The sequence below is a fragment of the Pezoporus occidentalis genome, unplaced genomic scaffold (assembly GCF_034315485.1).
Source record: "Pezoporus occidentalis ecotype Australia unplaced genomic scaffold, CSIRO_AGI_Poc_V1 ctg259, whole genome shotgun sequence".
Taxonomy (NCBI): Eukaryota; Metazoa; Chordata; class Aves; order Psittaciformes; family Psittacidae; genus Pezoporus; species Pezoporus occidentalis.
In genome coordinates, this window is record NW_026914491.1 from 994,342 (window position 1) to 1,016,586 (window position 22,245).

The following is a 22,245-nucleotide window of genomic DNA, read 5'->3' on the forward strand; positions in this document are numbered from 1 at the left end:
GCGGTTGTGCCCCAAGAGCAGCGGGACGGCAGCGCGGGGGCTGCTCTGGTGCAGCACAGCCACGTGGGGGAACACAGACCGGCCTTCCGCTGCTTCTGGGCTGTAAATGACGGCAGCACAACGGGCTTCTATGGGATGGTGTCCTGGAGAAGCTGCTCTCGTGTCCATGAAGACCTCACCTCCCTACAAGCATTTCAGGCTCCTGCCCCGTTTCTCTTCAGTGCATCTAACCCAGCTCACTGGCTCCATCCTAACTCCAACCTGGAAGGCCCCAGCCATCCCCTCTGCAAGAGGGACAGGCCCTGTGGGGATGAGCAAGGGCTGGAGGCCAAGGGATGGAACAGCCTAAAGAAGCAACAGCCACGCTGCACTGGGGACAGGGGGGGACCATGGCCCCAGAGGCCTCTACACAGGGAACTTCAATCTAACCTCGATAAATAAAACCAAATGTTTATTTACACCAAAGAATTCCAACACTGGATCTTTCACATATGAAGGACAAAGTATATATACACAGCAAGGGGTAGCAGGGCTGTAACGAGGGTGCTTTTTCCGTTGTCAATGATAATAGTTGTCCACAATTACTGATCTACCATTCCGGGTTAAGGGAACTCGCTCCGTCCTCTCAGTGCGTATTTACAGGACTGTGAGGTAACTGGATTCTCACCACATGGCACGTGAGGGAGGGGATGGGGGTGAAGATGTGGGATCGGACTTGGCGCAGTCTGAGTTTTCCAGCTTTAAGTAGCCACCAGCTTGAAACCTAGAGAAACGATTTAAAAGAAACAAGATACCCAAATAACAAAGTAATTTCAGAGATCCAGACCCCGGGAAGAGGGAGCTCCAGGCTGGAGCCCCGGCCTCAGAGCTGCCCAGGACCCCGAGTGAGCAGAAACTTCATCTTTTAAGACTAGAATGACATGCAGGGGGGTGAATTGGCATTGTGGTTGGCTCCTAAGGAGACATGATTCAGTCCAATTTGGGTGTCAAACATTATCTGCACTCACTCCTTTTAAGCTTTATCCCACCTCTCCATACTGGAATTGTCTCCTCAGCAGACCCTGGGCTGGGTGGCAGGCGGGACATGGGGTTCAAGTGAGTGGTACTTTAAGAATCCCCCTCCCCTGCCCCACGAAGACTTGGTTTGGTTCTGGAGAAGAGCACAATGCCCCAGGGTGTAGGCTCATGGAGGAGGAATGGTGGGAACATGAAGAGATTTCCAGTAGGATGCAAGGAAATGCTGTTGATTCAATCTGTTGTTCTTAAATGAAGAGTACTTTTTTTTTGGGGGGGGGGTTGGGGATGGGGACAGGGTGGGGAGGGAGCAACTGTCCAAGAAATATTCCAGCTGTGGGTATTTTCAGGGAATCCCCTGAGTTACGAAAAAGTTCAAGTAAAAAAAGAAAAAAAAAAAAAAATCAGCCTATAATAATTTTGTATATAATGACTGAACTACTATAAATCCACAAGCAACAGTTCAGACACGGTGCCTCCAAAGCGTTCATCCCCTCCCTTCCCCTGCCAGGCACGAGCTGCCTCCTGAGCAGGGGGTGAGGGGCAACCTCTTCCCCACCTGACCCAGCTCAGGCCGCAGGACACAGGAGCCCCTCACTACTGCTGAGCGCCTGCAGCAGCTGGCACGGGCATCCCCAGCGTGGTGGTGGCGGAGATGACGGGCGAGCCTGCTAGAGGTCCCAGGGGGGAAGGTGTTGGCACTGAGGAAATCCCTGGAAGAGAGACAGGGAAGCAGGAATTAGAGCGGCACCAGCGCAGCGCTACCCGGGACTCGGCTTCGTAACCCAAGTGCTGTCCCTTTGCAGGTTAAGTTTGCTGCTGCTCTGTTACATGTTCAGAGCTGCCAAAATAAGCTGAGATTAAAGAGCTCTCCCTGTTCTCTGCAGCCTCTGAAGAGTTGCTGAGGGGCAGATTCAGACTTCAAAACATCCAACTGCAAAGCACTTCTTAAAGCAAGACCAGAAAAACAGCTCAGGCTGCGGTGAGGCCTTATCACACTCTCCCACCCACTGCTTCCCAGCCCTCTGTGCCCTTGTCATCGGTCCCAGGAGATGATCTAATGCCCCACCCGCAGACCTCACCCTCCTGGATGCTCACAGCACATGTAAATGTCACACACCACCCAAGGAGAAGGGTCAGCAGCAGAACTGACCTGACATCATACTCGCACTGCTGACGGGAGTGCTGCCACCCGGCATGTTGGAGGAGCCCATCCGAGCCTGGTCTTTCACTATGGGATCTAGGAAGAGCAAAGTCCCCTCAGGTGATGTGGCAGCAGGCAGCAGCTGAAGCACACACTGCTCAGCTGGTCCTGACAAGCTGCCCATGGCAGGTAACATCAACCCTCGTCTACCAGAAGCTTCCACCAGCTCCAGTGGGAAGCACCCAAGAAGGTGCCAAGGAAACACCACCAGTGGGAAGTCACCGAAATGATGTGCTTTGGAGTTCAGCAAGAGGAAAAACTGAAGGACATGAAGGTAAAGTTTATCTCCTCTGCTAAGGATCTGTGTAACCGCAAAGCCAAGCCCAGAGAACGGGCGCAGCAAGCAGAGATTAGCACCAATTACAACTGTATGTCGTGTCTCTACACACATCACAAGAGCTGTTGTGTCACTAAGCTCCTTGTCTTCTGTCAGCTGTTCCCAACTTCTGCACTAACTCTGTTCCAGGGTTTAAAGGGTGGCTACAAAGACAATGGAGACTCCTGTTTGACCAGGAGTCACATGGCAAAGAGCAGGGGGACGGACACAAGTTATTTCTGGGGAGACTCCAGTTGGACACAAGAGGAACATTTTTCCCACTGAGAACAATCAGCCACTGGAACAACCTCCCCAGGGAAGTGGTGACTCCTCCAGCACTGGTCATGTTTGGACCAGAAAGGTTGGACCAGATGATCCTTGAGGTCCTTTCCAACCTGGGATTCTGTGATTCTTCATTTCCAGCTGCAGGTAAATAACACTGCCACCTGAGCTGTGACAACCTCCTTCTGCCTCCCAAACCTACTGCATCAGAGAACTGAACTCCAAATGCTGCCCTTCCTCACATGGAGTTCAGTACAAGCTCTGCCTCTGTCAGGACACGAGTTAATTTAGCTGTTTGTCTCACAGCCTTCAGCTTTACTACTGCTCAGACTTGCAAAACATTTCACTTGAACACCTGCCACAGGCATAACACAGAACTGTGCTGGTTGTTGGTGACCCAAGTCTGTTCAGCAGCAAGGAAACAAAAAGAACTGAGGAAATACTCATTTTGCATTATTATAGCTGCTTCAAACCCCTAAATAGCAAGATTTGTGAAAAGCAGCAAGTGGTTAAAAGCATTTAACAGCAAAGTACATTTTGTTTTGCAGGGCCAAGACCTGAATATACCATTCACTAAGGCACAATTAGGAACATAAGTTGTTAAGAGGGCCTTGACAAACCAGAGTGTTCTGGGTTTATGCACCCCACCACCTGCTGAAGTTAGCCTGGGTTTAGCTGCCTGAACACAGGGCTGCCCATTCACTGGCCTGACTTGGGTGTATAACACCATTTCCTCAGCTGGTGTGGGTGGCAGCAGTCTACTTGCTCCACCACAGAGGCATCCTTGGCTCCAGTGCAATTCCTTGCAGACCAGGCTCATTACGCTGCTCTTCTGAGCTCTTATCTGCACAACCTACAGGGACAGAGATTTCCCAGAGGCAGAACTCGTTGAACAACCCCTGTACTTACAGAAGTAGGGGTGCTCCATGGCTTCTCTCGCTGTGAGTCGTGACTGGTGATCGTATCGCAACAGCTTGTCTAAGAAATCCAGAGCTTCTGGACTCACCAGATGCTGGTTCTCACTGTGAACAAAGCGCTCCCATCGCTTACGGGAGTGTCTGCAGGGAAGAGAGACCCCGGTCAGGCAGGGAAGAGGACAGCAGTGCCAAAAGTCACCCTTCTGAAGAGCAAGAACTGCTCAGACGTCCACCTCTGCTCAGTGTGGCAGCCCCAGGGCTGAGCTGTACCAGTGCACAGCAGCAGTACACCACAGCTCCACAGGGCGGCACGAGGACTCAAGGTCAGGATGGATTTACAGGCCTAAAATCCAGTTTCTCTTCCTCTTGTTCCCTCAACATCAGTCCCTTGTGGTTTGGTTTGTGTCACACAAAATATGAGGGGGAAAAAAGACACAAATGCCATCTTATGCAGCACCTGATCTTTTGCACTTAGAGGACTGTTTTGTTTTCTCCCCCAGAACACTGGAGAGAGCATCTGCCCTTCATGCTTTATGCTCCAGCAGTTCATTTACTGCCTAGATGACATGAAAAGCCCTTCCTCAAGTCCATTTCCAGAAAAAGGACCAGGGGAAGCACTGAAAAAAGTGATCAAAGGCACAGTGACAGCTCTCAAGAATCTTGGCTCTGGTATCTCCCAAAAGCATGAGGTTCAGTTTACTTCAGGGGCTGCTGACAAAGCAGTAGCTCTTTGGGTCTACCAAGAGCTCATGAGCTACTCTGGAGCTTGGCTCACCTCCCCAAGATGTCATTGAAACGTGGATCCAGCTCGATGTTGTACTTGTCAATGTAGTCATACAGATCTTCTGTTCCCAGCACCTTGGCTATCCTCACCAGCTGGGAACAAACAGACCAAAGTCACAAAGGCAGGAGCACGTTCCCTTGGGAGCCTGAATGTGGTCTCAGTGTCTGAACCAGCAGCCACAGGGTCACCATGACCATGCCTCCACTCACAGCTGGAACTCGGTAACCCCATAGCCAGGAGGGAGCTGCACACCCCAACAGCACTAACACCCAAGACCCTGCAACACCAACTCCCCTGGTAGCAAGATAATACTCAAAAGCAGTGGGGGGAAGGCAGGAATAACTGGTCATGAAAACAGAAACTCTGCATCTTTCACGTGCAGGGTGAAGCACCAGCCTGGAGGGCTCCAGAATGGAGGTTTGAGAAGAGAAGGTCACTGATTTTCCAGGACTGCCCACCAGTCAGGTGCAGAGCACGTGCTAAAGGTTTAAGTATAAAAACTCTGGCCTAAAGGCAGCACAATGTTTTCAGACTCTAAATAAAACAGCACCAAATGCAGAGTTTCCAGACAGAGGGGAGGGAGGATGGACAGTGCCAGGGGTCTGCACGTAACAGAGCCTCAGGAATAGTCAGTCTGTGTGCCAGAACCCCCAGCATTAATATTGACAGAACTTTCCCACATACTGAGTAGCTCAAAAGCACAAAGTGTAAATGCCTGTCTATGTCACTGGTTAGATAATCCTGCACACTCGAGAAAAGGAACGTGGCTTCAGACTGAGTAAAGAAGCCATTAGCAAAATGCTGAAATTCTTCTTCAGATATCCTGATAGAAGTGCAAGGAGGAAACCTTCATTGTGCTGAGAGTACTCTGACTGCAGGACCAGCTCTCACCTGATCATAGTTGTCATGGCCATGGAAAAAGGGCTCCTTTCGGAATATCATACTAGCCAACATGCAACCCAAGCTCCACATGTCCAGACTGTAATCATACATCTGTACAGAACCAGAAGGACAATTCAGTGTCTAGTGAATGAAGCAGAACAGACTCTCAATACTAACAGGGTCCCCCCTCCCTCCAGTGATCCAAGGGAAGCATCACAATGGGAACCAAAAGAAATGGACTCCACAGCATGCATGGACAGGTGAGGAAGTGCCTTCCTTCAGAACCAGCATGGAGCAGAAGCCACCAGTATCACTGCTATTTCCAGCCCATAATGCAAACTGCCATCAGCTGCCGGGATGGTTTTAGCTTTATTTAGTCCATGCAGTACTGGCTGTTCCCACAAGGGCTTCGTTTCATTCCTGGACTTACTGCAAACACAGCCCTGCTAAAACCACATTCAGCATTTGTATTCCCAGCACCCTGATGACAGTTCTGCAGCTCTTCCTCACGTCCTGAGACTACTCAATAGTTTCTTTAACTCAGCAGCTTTACAGCCACTGCTTTCTGTGATGCATTTCGGAATGGGCTGTCCTTAGCTCCAGGTCTCCAGGAACCTGAATTTCTGGTTTGCTGCCTCGAAATGGCACAGACTTCCCATATGGAAGCTAGTGACAAATCCCAGTATTCCTTACCTGATAATCTACAAGGAGTTCAGGTCCTTTGAAATATCTGGAAGCCACTCTGACATTGTACTCTTGTCCAGGGTGGTAGAATTCAGCCAAACCCCAGTCTATTAGTCTAAGCTAGAAATGGTAGAAAACAAAGATCAAGGGATGCTTAAGAGTTCCATTTTACCCTTCTCCACCCCTGTGCAGATATCTGCTAGCATCACTACGCAGAGGTACCCAAAAGGGATCCTAGCTTGCCAAGGGAACAGCAGGCCCCCCTCCCCACCCTCCAGCCAACCCATGCTACCTTTCTGTGCTCATGGTCAATCATGACGTTGTGAGGTTTGACATCTCTGTGCATGATTCCCATGCTATGGCAGTAATCTAGAGCCTGGAGGTGACACACAAAGAAAGAGATGCTGCAGTCACAAGGACCTTTCAAGTTCAATGATAATTCAGAGCTATTTCCACATAAACCCAGTCTAACCAGACTGCCTGTAGGGTTATATCCTGGACTAGGCTTGGGGACCACAGACACGACTTCTAGAGCTCCCTCTCAAAGGGGTGTCACAGCAACAGAAGTGTTTTCACTTCACCTCATGCGCTTCCTCATACAAATGGCATTTCAGAGTCCCTAAGAGCACAGTCACTAGGCACTGATCACACACACCTCCCTTCTCCAGACTCCCAAGGAGAGAATATTTGTTTCAGAAGAATGGATAAATACATTTAACTTTACATTAGAGCACAAAAGCAGCCAGCAACAGCTTAGAATCCCCACTAGTGGGATAACAACCACCTCTACAGGATTAGCTGAGCGCAAATCCTACAAACCAACCAACAAAACACTAACTTACCTTCAAAATCTCATACATGTAGAATCGAATATCATAATCTGTTAATGTCTGGTACAATTGCTGTGGGACACAAACACATCCTGTTAGTGTTCAACACCTCAGCAACACCCCATCCCTGCCAGCCCTGTGCTCTGCTGCTGTGCTTCTCCAAACCTCCTTGAAGGCACAGGACAAAGTTTCCCAAGCTCCTCTGATCCCACTCCCAGCTCATCAGGCTGTTCCTAACCCTCACCCTTACAAATCAACAGAAACAGCTGTCCACATTTAAAGTGCTTCCAATAGTTATACACCGAGCATAAAAGCAAGATGTTTCATAAGGACAGCACTGACAGGCCACAAGGTAACATTTTGTTCTGGAGGTTAGAATGTCACTTGGAACCTCCTGTGGCAAAAGGGAACTGAAGGACTAGTTACAAACTTCTGCATTTACCTTTGAAAGACAGTTACTATGTTGGAAGGAAGTGATCAACCAACCCACCTGCCCATTACATACTTGCCTTTCCCCAGAAACACATTAAAAAGAGGCTTTCAAATGGAAAACATGAGACTGTACCTTAAAGTCTGTGTTGTTTACGTGTTCAAAAACCAAAGCGGGTGTTCGAGACTGCAACAGAGAGAACAGGGTTCAGCTGTGGTTAAGATGAGATAACATGTTTGCACTTAGGATAACAAGTTAAATCATTTCTACTCCCAAAACTGGTAGAAGCCCCTTTGCCTTGGATGCACTTGATTCCCCTGAGACAAAAAGCAGAGGCAAAGCCTGCAGCACTGTTAGCAGAATGCATTAACTTGTCTCAGGTCACTGGTATCTCACCCTTACAGCAAGGGGCTGAAGGCACCTGCAGGGGCAGGGCCCTCTAAAAGGAGTTAATCAGATTAAGAGCTGATCTGATTAAGCAGTTCAAAAGCAGGATTTAAGAGCAGGGGAAAACAAAGAGCCAGATCAGAGCTGAAGTCAAACACAGCAACTTCACCATAACCCCAGAGGACCCTTTAAGGTCCCTCCACACTCACCACAGGATCTTTTACTATATCTGCAAGGGTGATGATGTTGGGGCCGCCCCGCAAGTTCTCTAGGATCTTAATTTCACGCTTGATTTTCTTCTTTTTAACAGGCTAGAGAACAGAAAAACGACAAGTAAGACAGAGCATTGCAGTAAATGGAGGCCAAGAGCTCAACAACCACACCACAAAGGTGGTGACTGCAAGTCAGCAAAATACATTGGAGCCTTTGCAAGTGAAGTTCAAACACATCTTCTTGTTACCTGACTGCTCAGTATCTGCAGTCTCCTTTCTAATCACACAACCCTGACAGCTACCAACATTGGTTTCATATGAAGGAGGGTCAGGAAGATGGTTTTTATCTCTTGCCCAATCCCCAGCTCACCTTGAGAATTTTAACAACTACTTTTTCATTATTTGTGATGTTGATGGCTTCAAACACTTCGCTGTATTTGCCTCGGCCTAATTTCCGCACTAGCTGGTAGTCATCTTGATTCCTGTGGAGATAAGAAGTTAAGAGTTCCAAAGAGCTCTGGCATTTGCATCACGATTTACAAACTGGTCCTTAACACAAACTCACTGCCTCACCTTCCAGACAAGGTGGATTAATGAGTGTCTTCATCTGAGCACAGTGATTCAGAGTTAGGAGAGGAGCAGGGAGTTTCTACTTGCCCAAGTTAGGTTCAATCCAGAACTGATTTCTTCCACAGCAGGTAACATAAGCCTGACTATGCATCTCAGCAGCGGCAAACTCGACCTATCCCTTCCACTGGTCTCTACATTTTTCCTTGTATAATGTTGTTAAAAATCAACACAGCCAGAAAGACCAGAACTTTCAGCACTGGCTTGTTTAAAACCAGAGCAGGCACAAGCCACCACTTCAGCTCAGCACACTCTGTACACTTCAGAACCCAGGAAGCACCACAAAGCTAAGGGCAGAACATAGCCCAGGCTCTGCTATATAGAATGGGGAAGGCAGAGCTACAAAGAATGGTGTCACTGCTGGCTGATTCTTGGACAGTTCAGTCATGAGCTCAATTTAGGCACCTCCTTCCTTCAAAAAGCAGCAGACATCTCTTCCAGTCACTCAGAGAGCTGAGCAATAAGTCACAAAATAGCAGGTACCTATTTAAGTCTGCTGAGTGTCTTCACCCACTCCAGGCAGAGGCAGCTTCAGGCTTTTTACTTCTTTTCAACCCTGATGTTTAGATTGTTTCAGAACAAGATTTTCTTCCCTCTGAAAGGGGCCATTTCCTGACTCCCTGCAAACACTCTTCAACCCAAACTCTTTAAGGAAGCTGCTAAAAACATCCCTGCACTGTTGGGGATTTCACATTTTGATAAGAAACACTTGGGAAGCAAGGCTGTGATCCCAACACTTGCCATGCACACAGGCAGCTGCTAAGGAGCAGGATAAAAGCTTGACACTGCTGGTGCCTGAACTCCCCATGCACTAAATGCAGGATCCTGCAGGGATTGATCCTGGTCCAGGGACATCCAGAGACTTACCCCCACTCAACAACATGCGACTCATAGTCCCAGTACTCCCGGGGTCTGTGTGTGTTCACATCCGTGTAGACTCTGGCCCTGCTCGGCACGGGTCCCGACATATCAGACAGGTTGGCAGGTGGGAATGATGGGATGGCAAATCAGAGGCTGCACTGGAGGATAATGGCCTTGGATTCTTCCACCTGCAGAGAGAAAACCAACCAGAGGGTAAAAACCTCAAGATACTATAAAAATATTCAGGTTAATCATTAAAAGCTGCTGAGGAGAACCTGGAGCCCAGCCACGAGCTGGGATCACCTGCCAGAGCCTGAAAACTGTTTGTCTGCTCCCCCCCTATGCAGGACGGGATCACTTGGCAAAAGTAACCCCCCAACTTTGCAACTTCAGCATGGATTTTCCAAATGAGGGTTACAAAGAGAACCTTCCCAAAGGGAAGAACTGCAGGGTGTGTAGCTGCAGACTAGACTCACTCCTTCCATCCAGCTCCAGAGTGAAAGCAACAGCCATGGGCTAAACCTCTCCCCATCCAGGAGGAATGTGCCTGCCATGGAACAAACACACCTCATTCACTGCAGACCACACTATCACTTCTTGCAAGGCACCACTGAACGATGCAGCAAAGGGGTGACAGACCAACAGGTCACCTGCACAACCTAAATGAAGCACTTTCTGAAGTTTCAACTTCTAGAAGGACCAATTTTCATCTAAATCAGAACTTTGGGATTTACCGGCAATTCTTGAAAGGACCAAAGCCTTTGTGCTCACACACAAAGGTTTGTGTGGCTATAGCGAGTCCTTCTGTGCAAAGAACAACCAGCAGCAAGGCAAGAAAGGCCACTGTGAAGACCTTAAGGCCAGTTACCAACCATTCAGAGACCCAACGGCCTGAGGATGCTCAGAGCACTTCACAGCAAACAGAGGCGGGCAGAAGAATTTGACTGGGATGGGGCACCAGTTTCAGTCACAACTTTCTGCAGTCGTGACATTAAGAGACAGCAGCATCTGTGTTAGACATGGTGATTTACCCACACACAGAAGAAAAACTCTGCTGCACGTCTAAAGAGGTTTCTTTGCATTCTGCTTGTGCACACTGCATTACTGAGACTAGTCAAAATGACTCAAAAAGAAAGCTACTGTATGCCACAAACACCCTAATTTCTGAACACTTATCAGGAACTTAGTGCAGTTTTATACCAACGAATAGCGCCCTACCTAAACCAAAAGCAGAGGCTCTGCACCTCTCAGATCCTTCCCAAGTGAAAGCCAACATATTTTTAAGCATTCAAGCACAAAAATCTCTTTGTCAGCTTTCAAAATAACCCACGAGGAAGGAAGCAGCATCGGAGCATGAAAGAGCATTGTTCAGGGTGCAGCATGTGGCAGAGCCTGCATGGCCTTGTTTAAAGAAAGGCTCTTGAGCAGCAGGGCAATAACCTAAAGACATAGAATGTAGGTATTTGCTGTGCCAATGTCATCCCTCCACAGAAACAACCACCAGGGTGCAGGAGGAGGTTAACAGCCACATTCATCAGAAAGATCCAGAATCTACTCAGTTAGCTCAGGCTATCGGATACATCACACCAGAAGGAAATTCTAGAAGCAAAATCCTGCTCTACTGGCATCATTTGAGGTCTGCAGCACTGCAGTCTGCTGCAAGGACCACAGCTACAAGCAGAAGATGGTATATGACCTGGGGGATGAAGGTCTGATGTCCTTCACCACGAGCCACAGCCTGACCAGCAACCGGCTCTGCATCTGGGAACACAAACATGAGGTCTCCTTCTGGTATGGACCAAACCTCCATGGACCTCAGGTTAGTTTTTGACCTACTGACACACAAACAGCGCTGAGGGCAGCTCTGGGTAGAGAGGGGCTGAGGTAACACAGTCCCAGGGTCAAAAGGGACAGGACACTGTTCCAAAGCCCACCGTGGAGGTGACTGAAGGCCACCCATCCATCCTCAGCCCAAGCAAGGAAGGATGGGGCACTGCAGCCAGGTTCAGCTAATGGAAGAATATGAAATATGACTAAATACTCTATTCCTGGACAAATGTTAGTCCTGTAACAAATTACACTTTCAGAAGATGAGGCAGCAATCATCTGAGACCTCAAACCATTTATGTGGCATGACTCAGACCCGTAGAAATTAGATGTATATTCCCAAAACACACTTTGGCCTTAACAGCACCTGAGTTCACTGCACCACTTTAAGGACAGTGAAATTTAGTGGATTTCAGAGTTTATGTTTCCCCTCATTCCATGTGCTTCTGGCAGGAGATGCCCAACACTCTTGTGTAGGAATTAACCCAACACCTCAGTTGACTTTTGATTTGAGCTTTTCAGCACAAGTGGGTATCGGTGAGAACACGTGGCTGCTCCCCACCCAGCCCAGCCTGGGTTCAGCATGGAAAAAAACAAGAAAGAAAAAGAAAAATCAATCACATTATCTAAAGGCAGATCAAATTGCAGAGTGGTTCTTACTCTGTCACGTAGCTCCAGCCCAGCACTGCCTGCACGTTGTAAGAGAAGGGCTTTTTCAGGAAACCATCGACTGCAGCTTCTAAGAACAGCACACAATGCCTGTGTAGGGAGGTGGGTATTATTGTCTGCTGTTCTCTCTACAGGAAGGGGAGAGTCTGCATAGATCATTTGTGTTTCAGGCAAAGACAGTACATGCATCTACACTTACCCTGCCCCAGAGCTGCTCGAACCGCTCAGGAATTTGTATGTATTTTGCTCTCCCTGTCCCCAGAGGGGGATAATTTTGCAGAGGCTCCAAAAGCTCTTTGGCAGAAGGGACTGACACAAATAGGGACAAATAATGGGGACAGGTGTGGTCGTGGAAAAGTCAGTTTAGCTCCAGTTTAAAGGCAGAGAACATACAGTGTGAGCAGTGATTGCACCTACATGAGTGTCCTGAGCTTGTTATGAAAGATGAGTTCTGCAGAATCCAAACAGAACATGTCATTTATTCATTCCCACATTAATGACAGGATCACAGAATCATTTATATTGGGAGAGACTGCTAAAAGTAACCCAGCTAAAGGAGATTGAATTAGATGAGGTTGCCATGTGCAGCTCAGCCTTGAGCATCTCCAAAAAGCCAAAATGAATCTTTGAGAGTTTTAATTCTCTGGCAGAGAAATGCTGAACTGGAAACAACCACTTTGAGGCAATAAACCAGAGGTCACAGAGAGAGGAAGACAAAGCTGCCAGTTACCACCTGCCACGAGCTGCTCAGTGCTAAGGTTTGCCTGTGCAAGGCCAGAAACCAGGTCCTGTGGTGTAGCATTCGTGGTGACCACCTTGGGAAGACCGTCCCCAATAGCACTCACATTGTAGCTGCAGCAAATGAGCACCAAGGAAAAGTTTCAGTGCCAGGTTTTCCCATAGACCTTCCCTTAAAAACACATTTGAGTATTAGCAAACTGATAAGTAGCTCATCTCTTGCAGAGCACCTTATCAAGAGCACCCCAGGAGACCCTGCTCATCCCATGTATAAACAGCTCACACTAACACAGGCGAATGCACCCCGCGTGCACTGCTGATAGTGAGCAGCCGGGAGACAAACCCAACTGCACCACCACCACAGAGGAACCTTTTAGTTGAAGGGCTACTAATTAAAAGAGATCAGTTCTTAGGTTTGAGTTATTCAAAGATCAGCCTGAGCAGCTTTGCACACCATGTTTTGTACCTAAAGCTCAGGAAACCAGGAAAAAGCCTCCCAATGTTCACTCCGAGTTGGATTTTTAAACCACTTTCATTTAAACCCCTGTTAAAACCTCCCTCCTTTTAAAAAGGAGTTTCATCACCCTTAAAATGCACTCTAATCCCAGTGGCAATCCCACAGAAGACTTGATTTCTTGTGGAGTATCCATACATACAGCACCTAAACCCAATTCCTACAGGAATCTCTTGTGCCTTCTGTCCTTCCAGATGCATCCACTCTGAGCAAGCAGCAACAAAACACAGCTAAGGAATTTGCACATTAGTTTGAGAAGCACCTGCTCACCCTCTAGTAAAATTCACTTCTTTTTAGTCAAGAGTAACTGAGATACTGGAATATTACTTTTCCTCCTTTTAAATGGAAATGCTTTTGGCACAGAGCACACAGTTACTCACTCAGAACCCTACACCTAGGAAGTGGCACCAGTATGACACAGCACATAGACTCTGAGCGAGCTGGAAGCCAAGAGCTTCCCAGAACACTGGTGTCCCAGGGAACCTGGCCAAGCAATGACCTTTGTGGATCAGATGTGGAGTGTAAATACTGCACCCAGGAACACGAGCGCCGCTTGACACGGCCTCCCTCTGGAACGCTGCTAACAGCACAACCTGCCCTCGGTGCGAGCAGTGCCCTACCAGGAGTTCCAAGTTCATCCCAAGATTGAACCCAGGGAGCCACACCAATGTGGTCACTATCCTCCCCCGCCCCGATTCCACCAAGACTAAAAGAGCCATGACTATTTCCAACACTTTACCAGTTCCTGACAGACTGTCCCACACAACCTCATGGAGAAAGGGACACACAGAGCTCTGTCAGACAGGGCTGGAGATTCCCTCTCACTTCTACTTTCTCCATGTAAGCTCATTACCAACAATGACTGTGAAACACTAAGGCTGTGAAGAGGCCAGGCCAGGCAGCAGCCGGGTCATTCTGTGACTAGAAAAGCTCTCTGCCAGCTGAGAGGAGCAGGGTTCCAGTAAATAGTCCGGAATCAGAAGCTTACTCCTTTCTTTTACCCACAAGTGCAACTGAGATGTCCCCTTTCACAGCAACAGCTTAAACCCAGGCTCTGAAATCCCGAGTGCACAATGTGCTCTGTTAGTGAGTGAGAGGAAGCATGACAATTAGCACATAAAATTGATTATCATTTCCTTCACACAGCCCATTGATCCCAGGGCAGGAGCACTCGCTGCTGCAGAGTGTGGGGAGTATTTAGTACGGGACAGACACCACTGAAATGAAAAGATCAAGACATGCTTCAACACCAGGGTCCAGCCTGCTGCTGGCAGCCAACACCAATCAAACCCCAGCTCACCTTTAAAGGAAGAATTAACAGTAACCAACTTTACAAAACCCCATGTTGTAGCTCACAAAAGAAACCTGATTTGTGTGTTTCCACGATGCTGGAGCTGCAGCAATGCCATGTGGAACAGATGACCTCCACAAGTCCCTTCCAACCTATATTTTTCCTCTGATTTTATAGCTGAAACAGAAACAAGCCTGGATTAACACAACTGACATTTTACACCCTTTCCTGGAGACCATTCGCCTACTAAAGGGAATTCAGTGGCAGAAAAGGGGATTTTAAAATATGATTGAGCTAAAAAAAAGCTTAGGTTTGAAATCCAACTTTTCTCTTGGTGTTTTCTTGGAACAGCACATTCTGCTCCAACTACATTCTTCCACCAAAATCATCTTCTAGGTTTCTCTTAAAGAGCTGCTTGTGTCTGGCTGTGGAGAAACAAATCATGATATACAACGACCTCACCATTCTCTTAAACACGGCATAACCAGCCATTAGGGAAAACAGTCGACTGCTTTAGTTGAACTGGAAAAAACATCTTGGAGTAATTCTGCATTAGCAACATCCTAAAACCAAACTGGTTCCTCCTTCACCTTCACTGATTCCTCTCTGAATTCCCCACAGCTCCTGCCAATGAAGGGGTCAATCTCACAGGGAGCATCACTGCCTCAAAGTCACAGGACTGCCCACGGGATGGTTTTACTCTAACCCCATATTCTGTGATCACTTCCATACTTGGGGAAAACTTCACTCTCCCACTCCACAAGCGCAGAGGGTGGTGTCTGTCACGTCTGACGCTCCCCAGGCTGCCCTGGCAGTGTCACTGCAGCCACATGCTCTCCCAGCAGCAGCTCTGGCACAGTCCTCATTGTTGTGCAGACCTGGAATGGCTGAATTTTAGTGGAGCTTTCACAGACCCTCTGCAGGTCTGCAGCATCTCAGCTTAGTTTGGTGTTCAAAGCCCCAGTACTGGCAGCAGCACACGTACCTGGGGTAGGACAGGCACGACCTGCTCCAACGGCAGATGCCAGCGATGGGAATGCTCCTCACTCCATCTCCTAAGGGACTTTATACAGAACAGTCAACTCTGAAAGCTCCTCTCATCCCACTTCTCTCCAAAACCCATGGACCATCCTCATACTCCAGAGCTAGGCCAGCCCACAGCACACAGAGCAAACGGAAAGCTTTTCCCAACTTAAACACATCAGAACTGACCTGGAACGAGGCTGTGGGGACATCACCAAGACACCCAAGCTCCAGCAGCCAAGTGCAGGCTCTGCCACCATTCCCAGCCACCCCAGTGGATATCCTCATTGCCAATGCTGCAGACTCCTGACACAACCACATAAAATGGCTACAAAGGTAACCAGGAATTGCCAAGCTAACCTGTTGGAACACACATACCAAACCAGAAACCAATGGCAGCACTCTTCTGGGGCATCCTCCTCCCACCCCGAGAGCTTAGGCTGAGCAGGGAGCGCAGGGAAGGTGGTGGGGTATTCAAAGGCACATCTCTTTAGTCTGACCTAAAGCCAAAGAGAACCTGCAAGGACTTCAACGGGAAGAGATTCTTTTTCTTCTAAGGCACTAATAAAAGTAAAGCTCCTCCTGCTGGGGCTTTGGACAGTATTTTCTAAGAACCATGTCTGAGATCCAGGGCCACCGGAGGACTTCCTGAGGGCTCACCAAGGGGAATGTTCAGCCCCATTCCAGGCTCTTCCCAGATGACATTAGGTCAACTGGCAGCATCCTCTGGAAAGTTCTCCCTTCCTCACCACTGCTAAGGGACACAGTAACTGTTTTCCTCACTAATGAGCACACACAGGGTAGGACAGGCCAATCCTTCAGCTGATTTGTCTCCTGTGGTTCATGGAGAAAGAGATTCAGCTAGAACTGAACTGAACCCACCAGCTGTAAAGTTACATGTTTTTCATTGATCTGATCATGCTATTCCTAGAGGCAGGAGCTGACACAAGAGCTGAAGGATAAACCCGGTGCAAACCCCTGCCAGGAAGCAGAAGTTCTACCATAATTCTCTCAAAACCCATTAACACAAGATGAACACAAGCATTCTGACAAATGGGAAAAATAAGCTATTAAACTCCCCAAATCAGTATCTATGATGTATCAACACATCACAGCAAGTGCTGGATTTACGCAGCCTTAGCCAGGTGAGGTGAAGTTACTAAGATTTCAGTACTTCACACCCATATTTTGGAGCCTGGCTGAACCTGGTGAGCACAACAGCCACCACACATGGTAACTGAGCAGGGAAGTGAATGCTGAACCCACCCTCACCATGCCAACCCACAGCACTGCCAGCCATGGGCAAGGACACGTCTGTCCATCTCCACAGCATCGTTCTTCACACCCTGCAACCACCCCTAACGCCACTGTGCAGCATCAAGTCATGGCTTAGGATCAGGATGTATTTATACGCTTGGTAGGATGCATATGTTGGACATATGCCTGGATGCATCATTCCAAACTACCCAGATTTAATGTGTAAACTCAGCTGAAATGGATCTGAATGCCACACAACTTCCTCAGCAAGCAAAAACCCTCCTCTTCTTTCTGGAGTACAAAGTGCTGCTTGATCTGCAGAAAGGAAGGCTGGAATTCCAACAGCACACTGGTAACAGAGAGAGAAATCTGTGACAAAACTCACAAGAGGAGGAACACTGCAGGAGCTCGTGCTTTGCCACACTGGACATTCATCTGTGGTGTGTGTCCACACTCTTCCATTTGCAGAACACTACAAGTAAAGATTTACTGACAACTGCTGCACAGGTGTGCAAAGATATGCTGAGGAACTGCCTCCCCCTTGGCAGGACACCAGGGCAGAGGCACCACTGCTCCTCCCTGGACATGCAGAGGACTTTAGGGCACTTCTACATCACATGGTGAGACCTCTCCCACCCAGTTCTGGCTCTTAACCCAGTGTTAACCCCCCAGCACACGCTGGACTCTCCCAACATGTAGCTCAACTAAAACCAAGATGAATTTACCCCTTGGTTACTCAGAAGGTGCAAGGGCAGAGGCCACTTTTCTGCAGAAGCAGACTGAATAACTCCATTTTCTAGCACTGCTGTTAATACTCAAAGACACGACCATGCCACTGGCAATCTGAAACCAAATTTCACTTTGGCCCCAAATTATTTTCCACTTCCATCTAGTACATTTTAGTCAGCATCCACTTCAAGTGAATTGCCATAAACTAATGCAGCCATTAGATCAAGCAGCTGGAGTGGTTGCTCTGTAATACTCCTTACATTCAGATGGGTCATAAGGACCATGGCACAGGGTGCCCAGAGAAGCTGTGGCTGCCCCATCCGTGGCAGTGTTCAAGGCCAGGTTGGACACAGGGGCTTGGAGCAAGCTGCTCCAGTGGGAGGGGTCCCTGCCCGTGGCAGGGGTTGGAGCTGGAGGTGTTTTAAGGTCCTTTCCAACCCAAACCAGGCTGGGTCTCTATGATGATTCTAATCTAAATCTGAGAATCTAATTCTCAGAAATACTCTGGCAAATTAAAGCAGTGAAATGGTGACCTCCTGACCAGGAGTCAGTGGTGGTATTGTCTCGAGTCCACAAAGGACTCCAAGTCTCCCTTCTGCTCCTCAGCTTCCCAAAGCAGCAGCATGAAAAAGATAATAAAATCATTTGTTTGAATAAAACTGTCCAGAGCAGCCTGAACAAAGGAGGGGGAAGACTCGTGTCAGACTCATGTGGCTGCTGCTCCGCTGCTGAGGCCTGGCCAACAGGGGATATCTGTGAATCATTGATCCTACAATCACATCAACAGCCCCACTTCTCACCAGCCTTTCCCCCCCAGCAGACAGGTCTGGCACCTTGGAGGCAAACAGGGTCCAAAAAGCAGCTTGTAAAAACCCTCTGCTTTCAGCAACAGTTCAGGAAGCTGCAGTCTCCTTTCCAAGGCGGTTTTTCCAGGTCCAAAGGAGAACTCTTTTTCTGCAATCAGGTTCTGTAAGTTCCAGGAGTCAGCTCTTGGAAGCCCCTGGAAGGAGATATCCAAGCTCAGAAAAGTTATCCAAGAGTCGTCTTGCAATGAAACCAGGGAATGTTTGCAGCCACACTGAGGCACAGACCCTCCCGATCTTCCACCTGGGGGCTCATTCTCTCCAGACCCTGATGGAATAAGATCTAAGATGGCCTCAACCTCACCCTGAGTCTATAGAACAGACACCCCAATGTAAGTAAGTGAGCAGTGGGGGAGCACTGGAGATGCCAGGTCTGGTAACCCAGAAATAAAGCCCTGCCTCCTCAGAAATGTGCCATGAAATTAATCACACCACCACAATGTCACCCATTTGCTTCTGCCTTCCTTTGCCCGATTCCTCAGAGGGCACGAGGACAGACGAAAAGAGAAAATTAGTTCTGTAAGGAGAAAATGCAGGGAAAAATTCCAGCAGAAGGTGTGAGGACAGCAGACAATAAGGCAGGAGAAGTTACATCCCTGTCCCTTTTATCACAGCTTTCCCTCTACAATTCCACACATTTATAACCACCTTTTGGCTTCCTGCATTCCCAGGATTTCCACCTCAAACCCACATCAAGCCTGTGCACCCAACCTGCGCTATCTGAAAACACCCAAATCTCAAGTACTGAAGTTTTTCCATGTCTCGCCTTCAGGGACCAGCATTTTCCCAGCTCCTTCCCCAGCAATTCCCCATTCCTGCGTTTGCATCCTCATTCTCAATGTTGCATCAGCTGCTTTCCAGTAAACAAGAGCCATTCAGTGCCCCTGCACACAACTAAACTCTGCTTCATGTCATGAACGGTTTCCCCATCATGGTCCAGCTTCCTCCACGTGTGCTAGAACCTACCATCAATTTCATTCTCCCTCATCCAAGCAGCCACCTTGCCAACAGATCCCATCCCTGCTCCATCAGTGCCCTGGCAAACCAGAGAACTTGCTCTGAAGCTCCCACTTGGAGATCTCCACTTTCTCCTTCAGCACCTGACCCTCTCACCACATTTTTCCATGCTCTGGGCCTCATGCCCACCCTTGTGTTACCCAGTTATTCAGCACAGCAGCTCCCTTCTTTGCTATGGCCAACGCTGAGACAACATTAGCCTTCTCACTGCAAGGCTGATGCTACCCTCCTCACTGCAGGGTTGATCCCATGAGGGCAGCAGTGCCTCTGCAAGCTCGCTGAGCTCTCTGCTGCAGCCCATGCTGAGCACCACAGGACAGGGAGAGGTTTCACTGTTAGTGAAACCAGGTAACAGAGAAAGAAAGGTGAAAAAGGGAACTCTCTCCACTGAAGGATCACCGCCTACACCAGAGATGTACACGTTTCATACTCAATGGTCTGGATCTTTCCATAAACCCTTCTCTGGCAGGAGGCACTGAAGAACTGGACTTCCAGCCACGAGGCATGGGTGGATCTTCTGAGGGTGAAAGTGGACTGTTCTGAACATGGGATTGGATGCTCCCAGTGGGAGCCACATCCCATTCCAGTTTTCTTTCCCCGGTTGCAGACACAGCATGTGCCTCCACAGAGGATGTGCCACTGTTCCATGTTTTACCCACACATGACACAGTGCTTTAAGAACTGGAACACTGTCCTAATCCCAGTTTTAGGCCTGACTAAGGAGCTGATCAAGCTTCACACTTTCCCTAAATCCTGTATAATCTTCCCAAGCTCAGTCTCCCCTCTCCCAGCACGAGCATCACCCTTTTCTATGTCACACCAACATGAACAATGCACAGGACAAGCAACTTCCCTGCACCAACCCAGGGAATCCAGGATCCACACTGGCAGAGTCACGTCCACACCCAGGCCACTGCCAATCCAGCACAGGACCAACTCTGAGCCTCAATATTCTAAGCAACTATTAGGTCTTTGAAAAGAGAGAGTCACAGCCTAAATCACTGCCTGCCCCCCAGCTGCTGTCTCCCTGTGCTTCTACCTCTAACGGGTGCTCACCTGAAGCCACGGAATGAGCTGCTCTTCCCAAAGGAGGGCAGAGCTCACACAGCCCAGGTGAGCACACTTTGGGGGCCGTGCATGGCACCCGGGTTCAATGCCTGGCATCGAGCTGCAAGAGCAGCTCTGCAAAACCCCAACCCAGCTGCAGGCTGGCCCAACACTGACCCCACACCACTGCAGGCCTCTGGCACGTACCAGGGCTCAGCGAAGGCACCAAGGGGCAGCCCAAGGCACAACATGGGCTCAGGACCCATAAATTTAGAATGCAGAAATGAGGCACTTGCCCTCATGAGTCTCTGCATAGATCAACCCCTGCTGTCAGCAGAAAACATACCAGTGAGTGAGTGTTTATAACCCAAGCTCTATCGCTTGCACCCACAGCCCTCAGTAAGAAAGAATAAAGTGCTCTGACCAACACCACACACGGGCCTTCATAATCTTATCTCGTTCACAAAGCGCATTTTACCACCAACCCCGCAGCCTATTGCTCCGAGGCACAACCCCAGCAGGGCCGAGACTGACCACTGCTGCCTGCAGAGAGCAGCGACCGGTGCGGAGACCCGTGCGAACGACCTTCCCCTCCGCCCAGAAAGGCCCAGAACTGAGCCCCTGCGCGGCTGAAGGCGGGGAGTGAGCACAACCAGACCCCCCCGCACCCCCCTGCTCTGCCGGGCAGGGCGGGGAAGCGGCGAGACGGGGACTTTGGAGTAAATAACACCTACACCGTGCGGGCCGGAGGAGCTGGAGGGGCGGGGGGGGGAAGGCCGGCCTTCCGTGGGGCCCGGCCGTCCCTGCGCGGCCGGGGGCAGCCCCGGGGGCAGCGGAGGCTCCGACCCGCGCCCCTCCCGCCGCGCCCTGCCCGCCCCGCCGCGCCCGCTTCCCCCCCCCCCCTTCACCGCCACCGCCTCCCGCTCTCCCTCAGCGCCCCCCGCCGCGGCCCAGTGTTCCTGAGGGGCGGCCCCGGCCCCTCCGCCAGCACAGCGCCCGCAGCGGAGCGGGGGCAGGGGAGTGCGGGGGAAGCGGGGCAAGGGACACGGCGCCTCCCCCCCCCGCCGTCTGCGGAGTCCCGGGAGCGGCGCCGCAGCCGCCGGTACCTGCCACGGCCGCCGCTCGCCGCCCGCCCGCCGGCCGCACACAGACAATATGGCGGAGGCACAAGGCTCGGCCGCCAGCCGCAGGGACCAGAGCGAGGCGCGCCGGAACCGGAAATAGCGCAGCGAGCCGCGGCGGGGCGGGGAGCGTGTGCGGAGGGGAAGGGGTGTGGCGCCGCAAAGCCTCATGGGAGTTGTAGTCCGCGCCGGGGCGGTACCGGGCCGCGCGGGGGGGATCCCGGTTTGCCCGCACCGGGACACGGCCCCGGCGGCTCGGGCCGCACCGTGAGGGGAGGCCGGGCCCGCCCGTGTCGGCCTCCCCCGCCTCGTGGTCCCGGTGCGAGGCTCAGCCGTGCTCGTTCCGCCCCCCCCCCCCCCGGTAACCCCGGTCTCGGTTCCGGTCCTCTCTGCGGGCTCCCGAGGGGCCGGCGGCGGGCGGCTCTTGGCGGGGCTATGCCCGGGGCCCGCCGCCAGGTGGCAACTGCGGCCCGCGGAGCCGAGCCAGCCCCGCGGCCCGCCCGGGCTGAGCGCGGCCCCGCACCCGGTGCCCGGCGCTCGGTTCAACGCCGTTTTCCCGTCGCGCAGCCCCGGGATCGGCTTTTCCCGCATCGTGCACCCAGCCCTCGGCCGCGGGACGAGCCGGGGAGCCCCTGGGGATGGGGGTAAACAGCGGGGCACAGCCCGGCCCCTCCGCCCCGAGCTCCCCCAGGGCAGGGCTGCACCGCGGCTCACAGCGC

The 22,245-nt window shown here is 50.4% G+C and overlaps 1 protein-coding gene across 3 annotated transcripts; it reads right to left on the reverse strand.

Annotated features, from left to right (window-relative positions):
• Positions 1-430: 430 nt before the first annotated feature.
• Positions 431-21,632, reverse strand: CSNK2A1 (casein kinase 2 alpha 1). 3 transcript variants are annotated; one of them, XM_062623874.1, is made up of 14 exons: positions 21,512-21,632; positions 9,437-9,618; positions 8,313-8,424; positions 7,940-8,041; positions 7,479-7,529; positions 6,926-6,985; positions 6,376-6,459; positions 6,093-6,203; positions 5,409-5,510; positions 4,509-4,609; positions 3,726-3,874; positions 2,168-2,254; positions 1,574-1,727; positions 431-763 (listed from the first exon to the last, which is right to left on the reverse strand). In XM_062623874.1, the coding sequence occupies exons 2-13, from the start codon at positions 9,535-9,537 to the stop codon at positions 1,612-1,614; spliced, it is 1,176 nt and encodes a 391-aa protein (XP_062479858.1). In that variant the 5' UTR covers positions 9,538-9,618; positions 21,512-21,632; the 3' UTR covers positions 431-763; positions 1,574-1,611. The 3 variants fall into 3 exon arrangements, with proteins under 3 accessions (XP_062479858.1, XP_062479856.1, XP_062479857.1); XM_062623872.1 differs by having other exon boundaries at positions 431-1,727; XM_062623873.1 differs by lacking the exon at positions 21,512-21,632 and adding an exon at positions 18,312-18,478 and having other exon boundaries at positions 431-1,727.
• Positions 21,633-22,245: the final 613 nt, after the last annotated feature.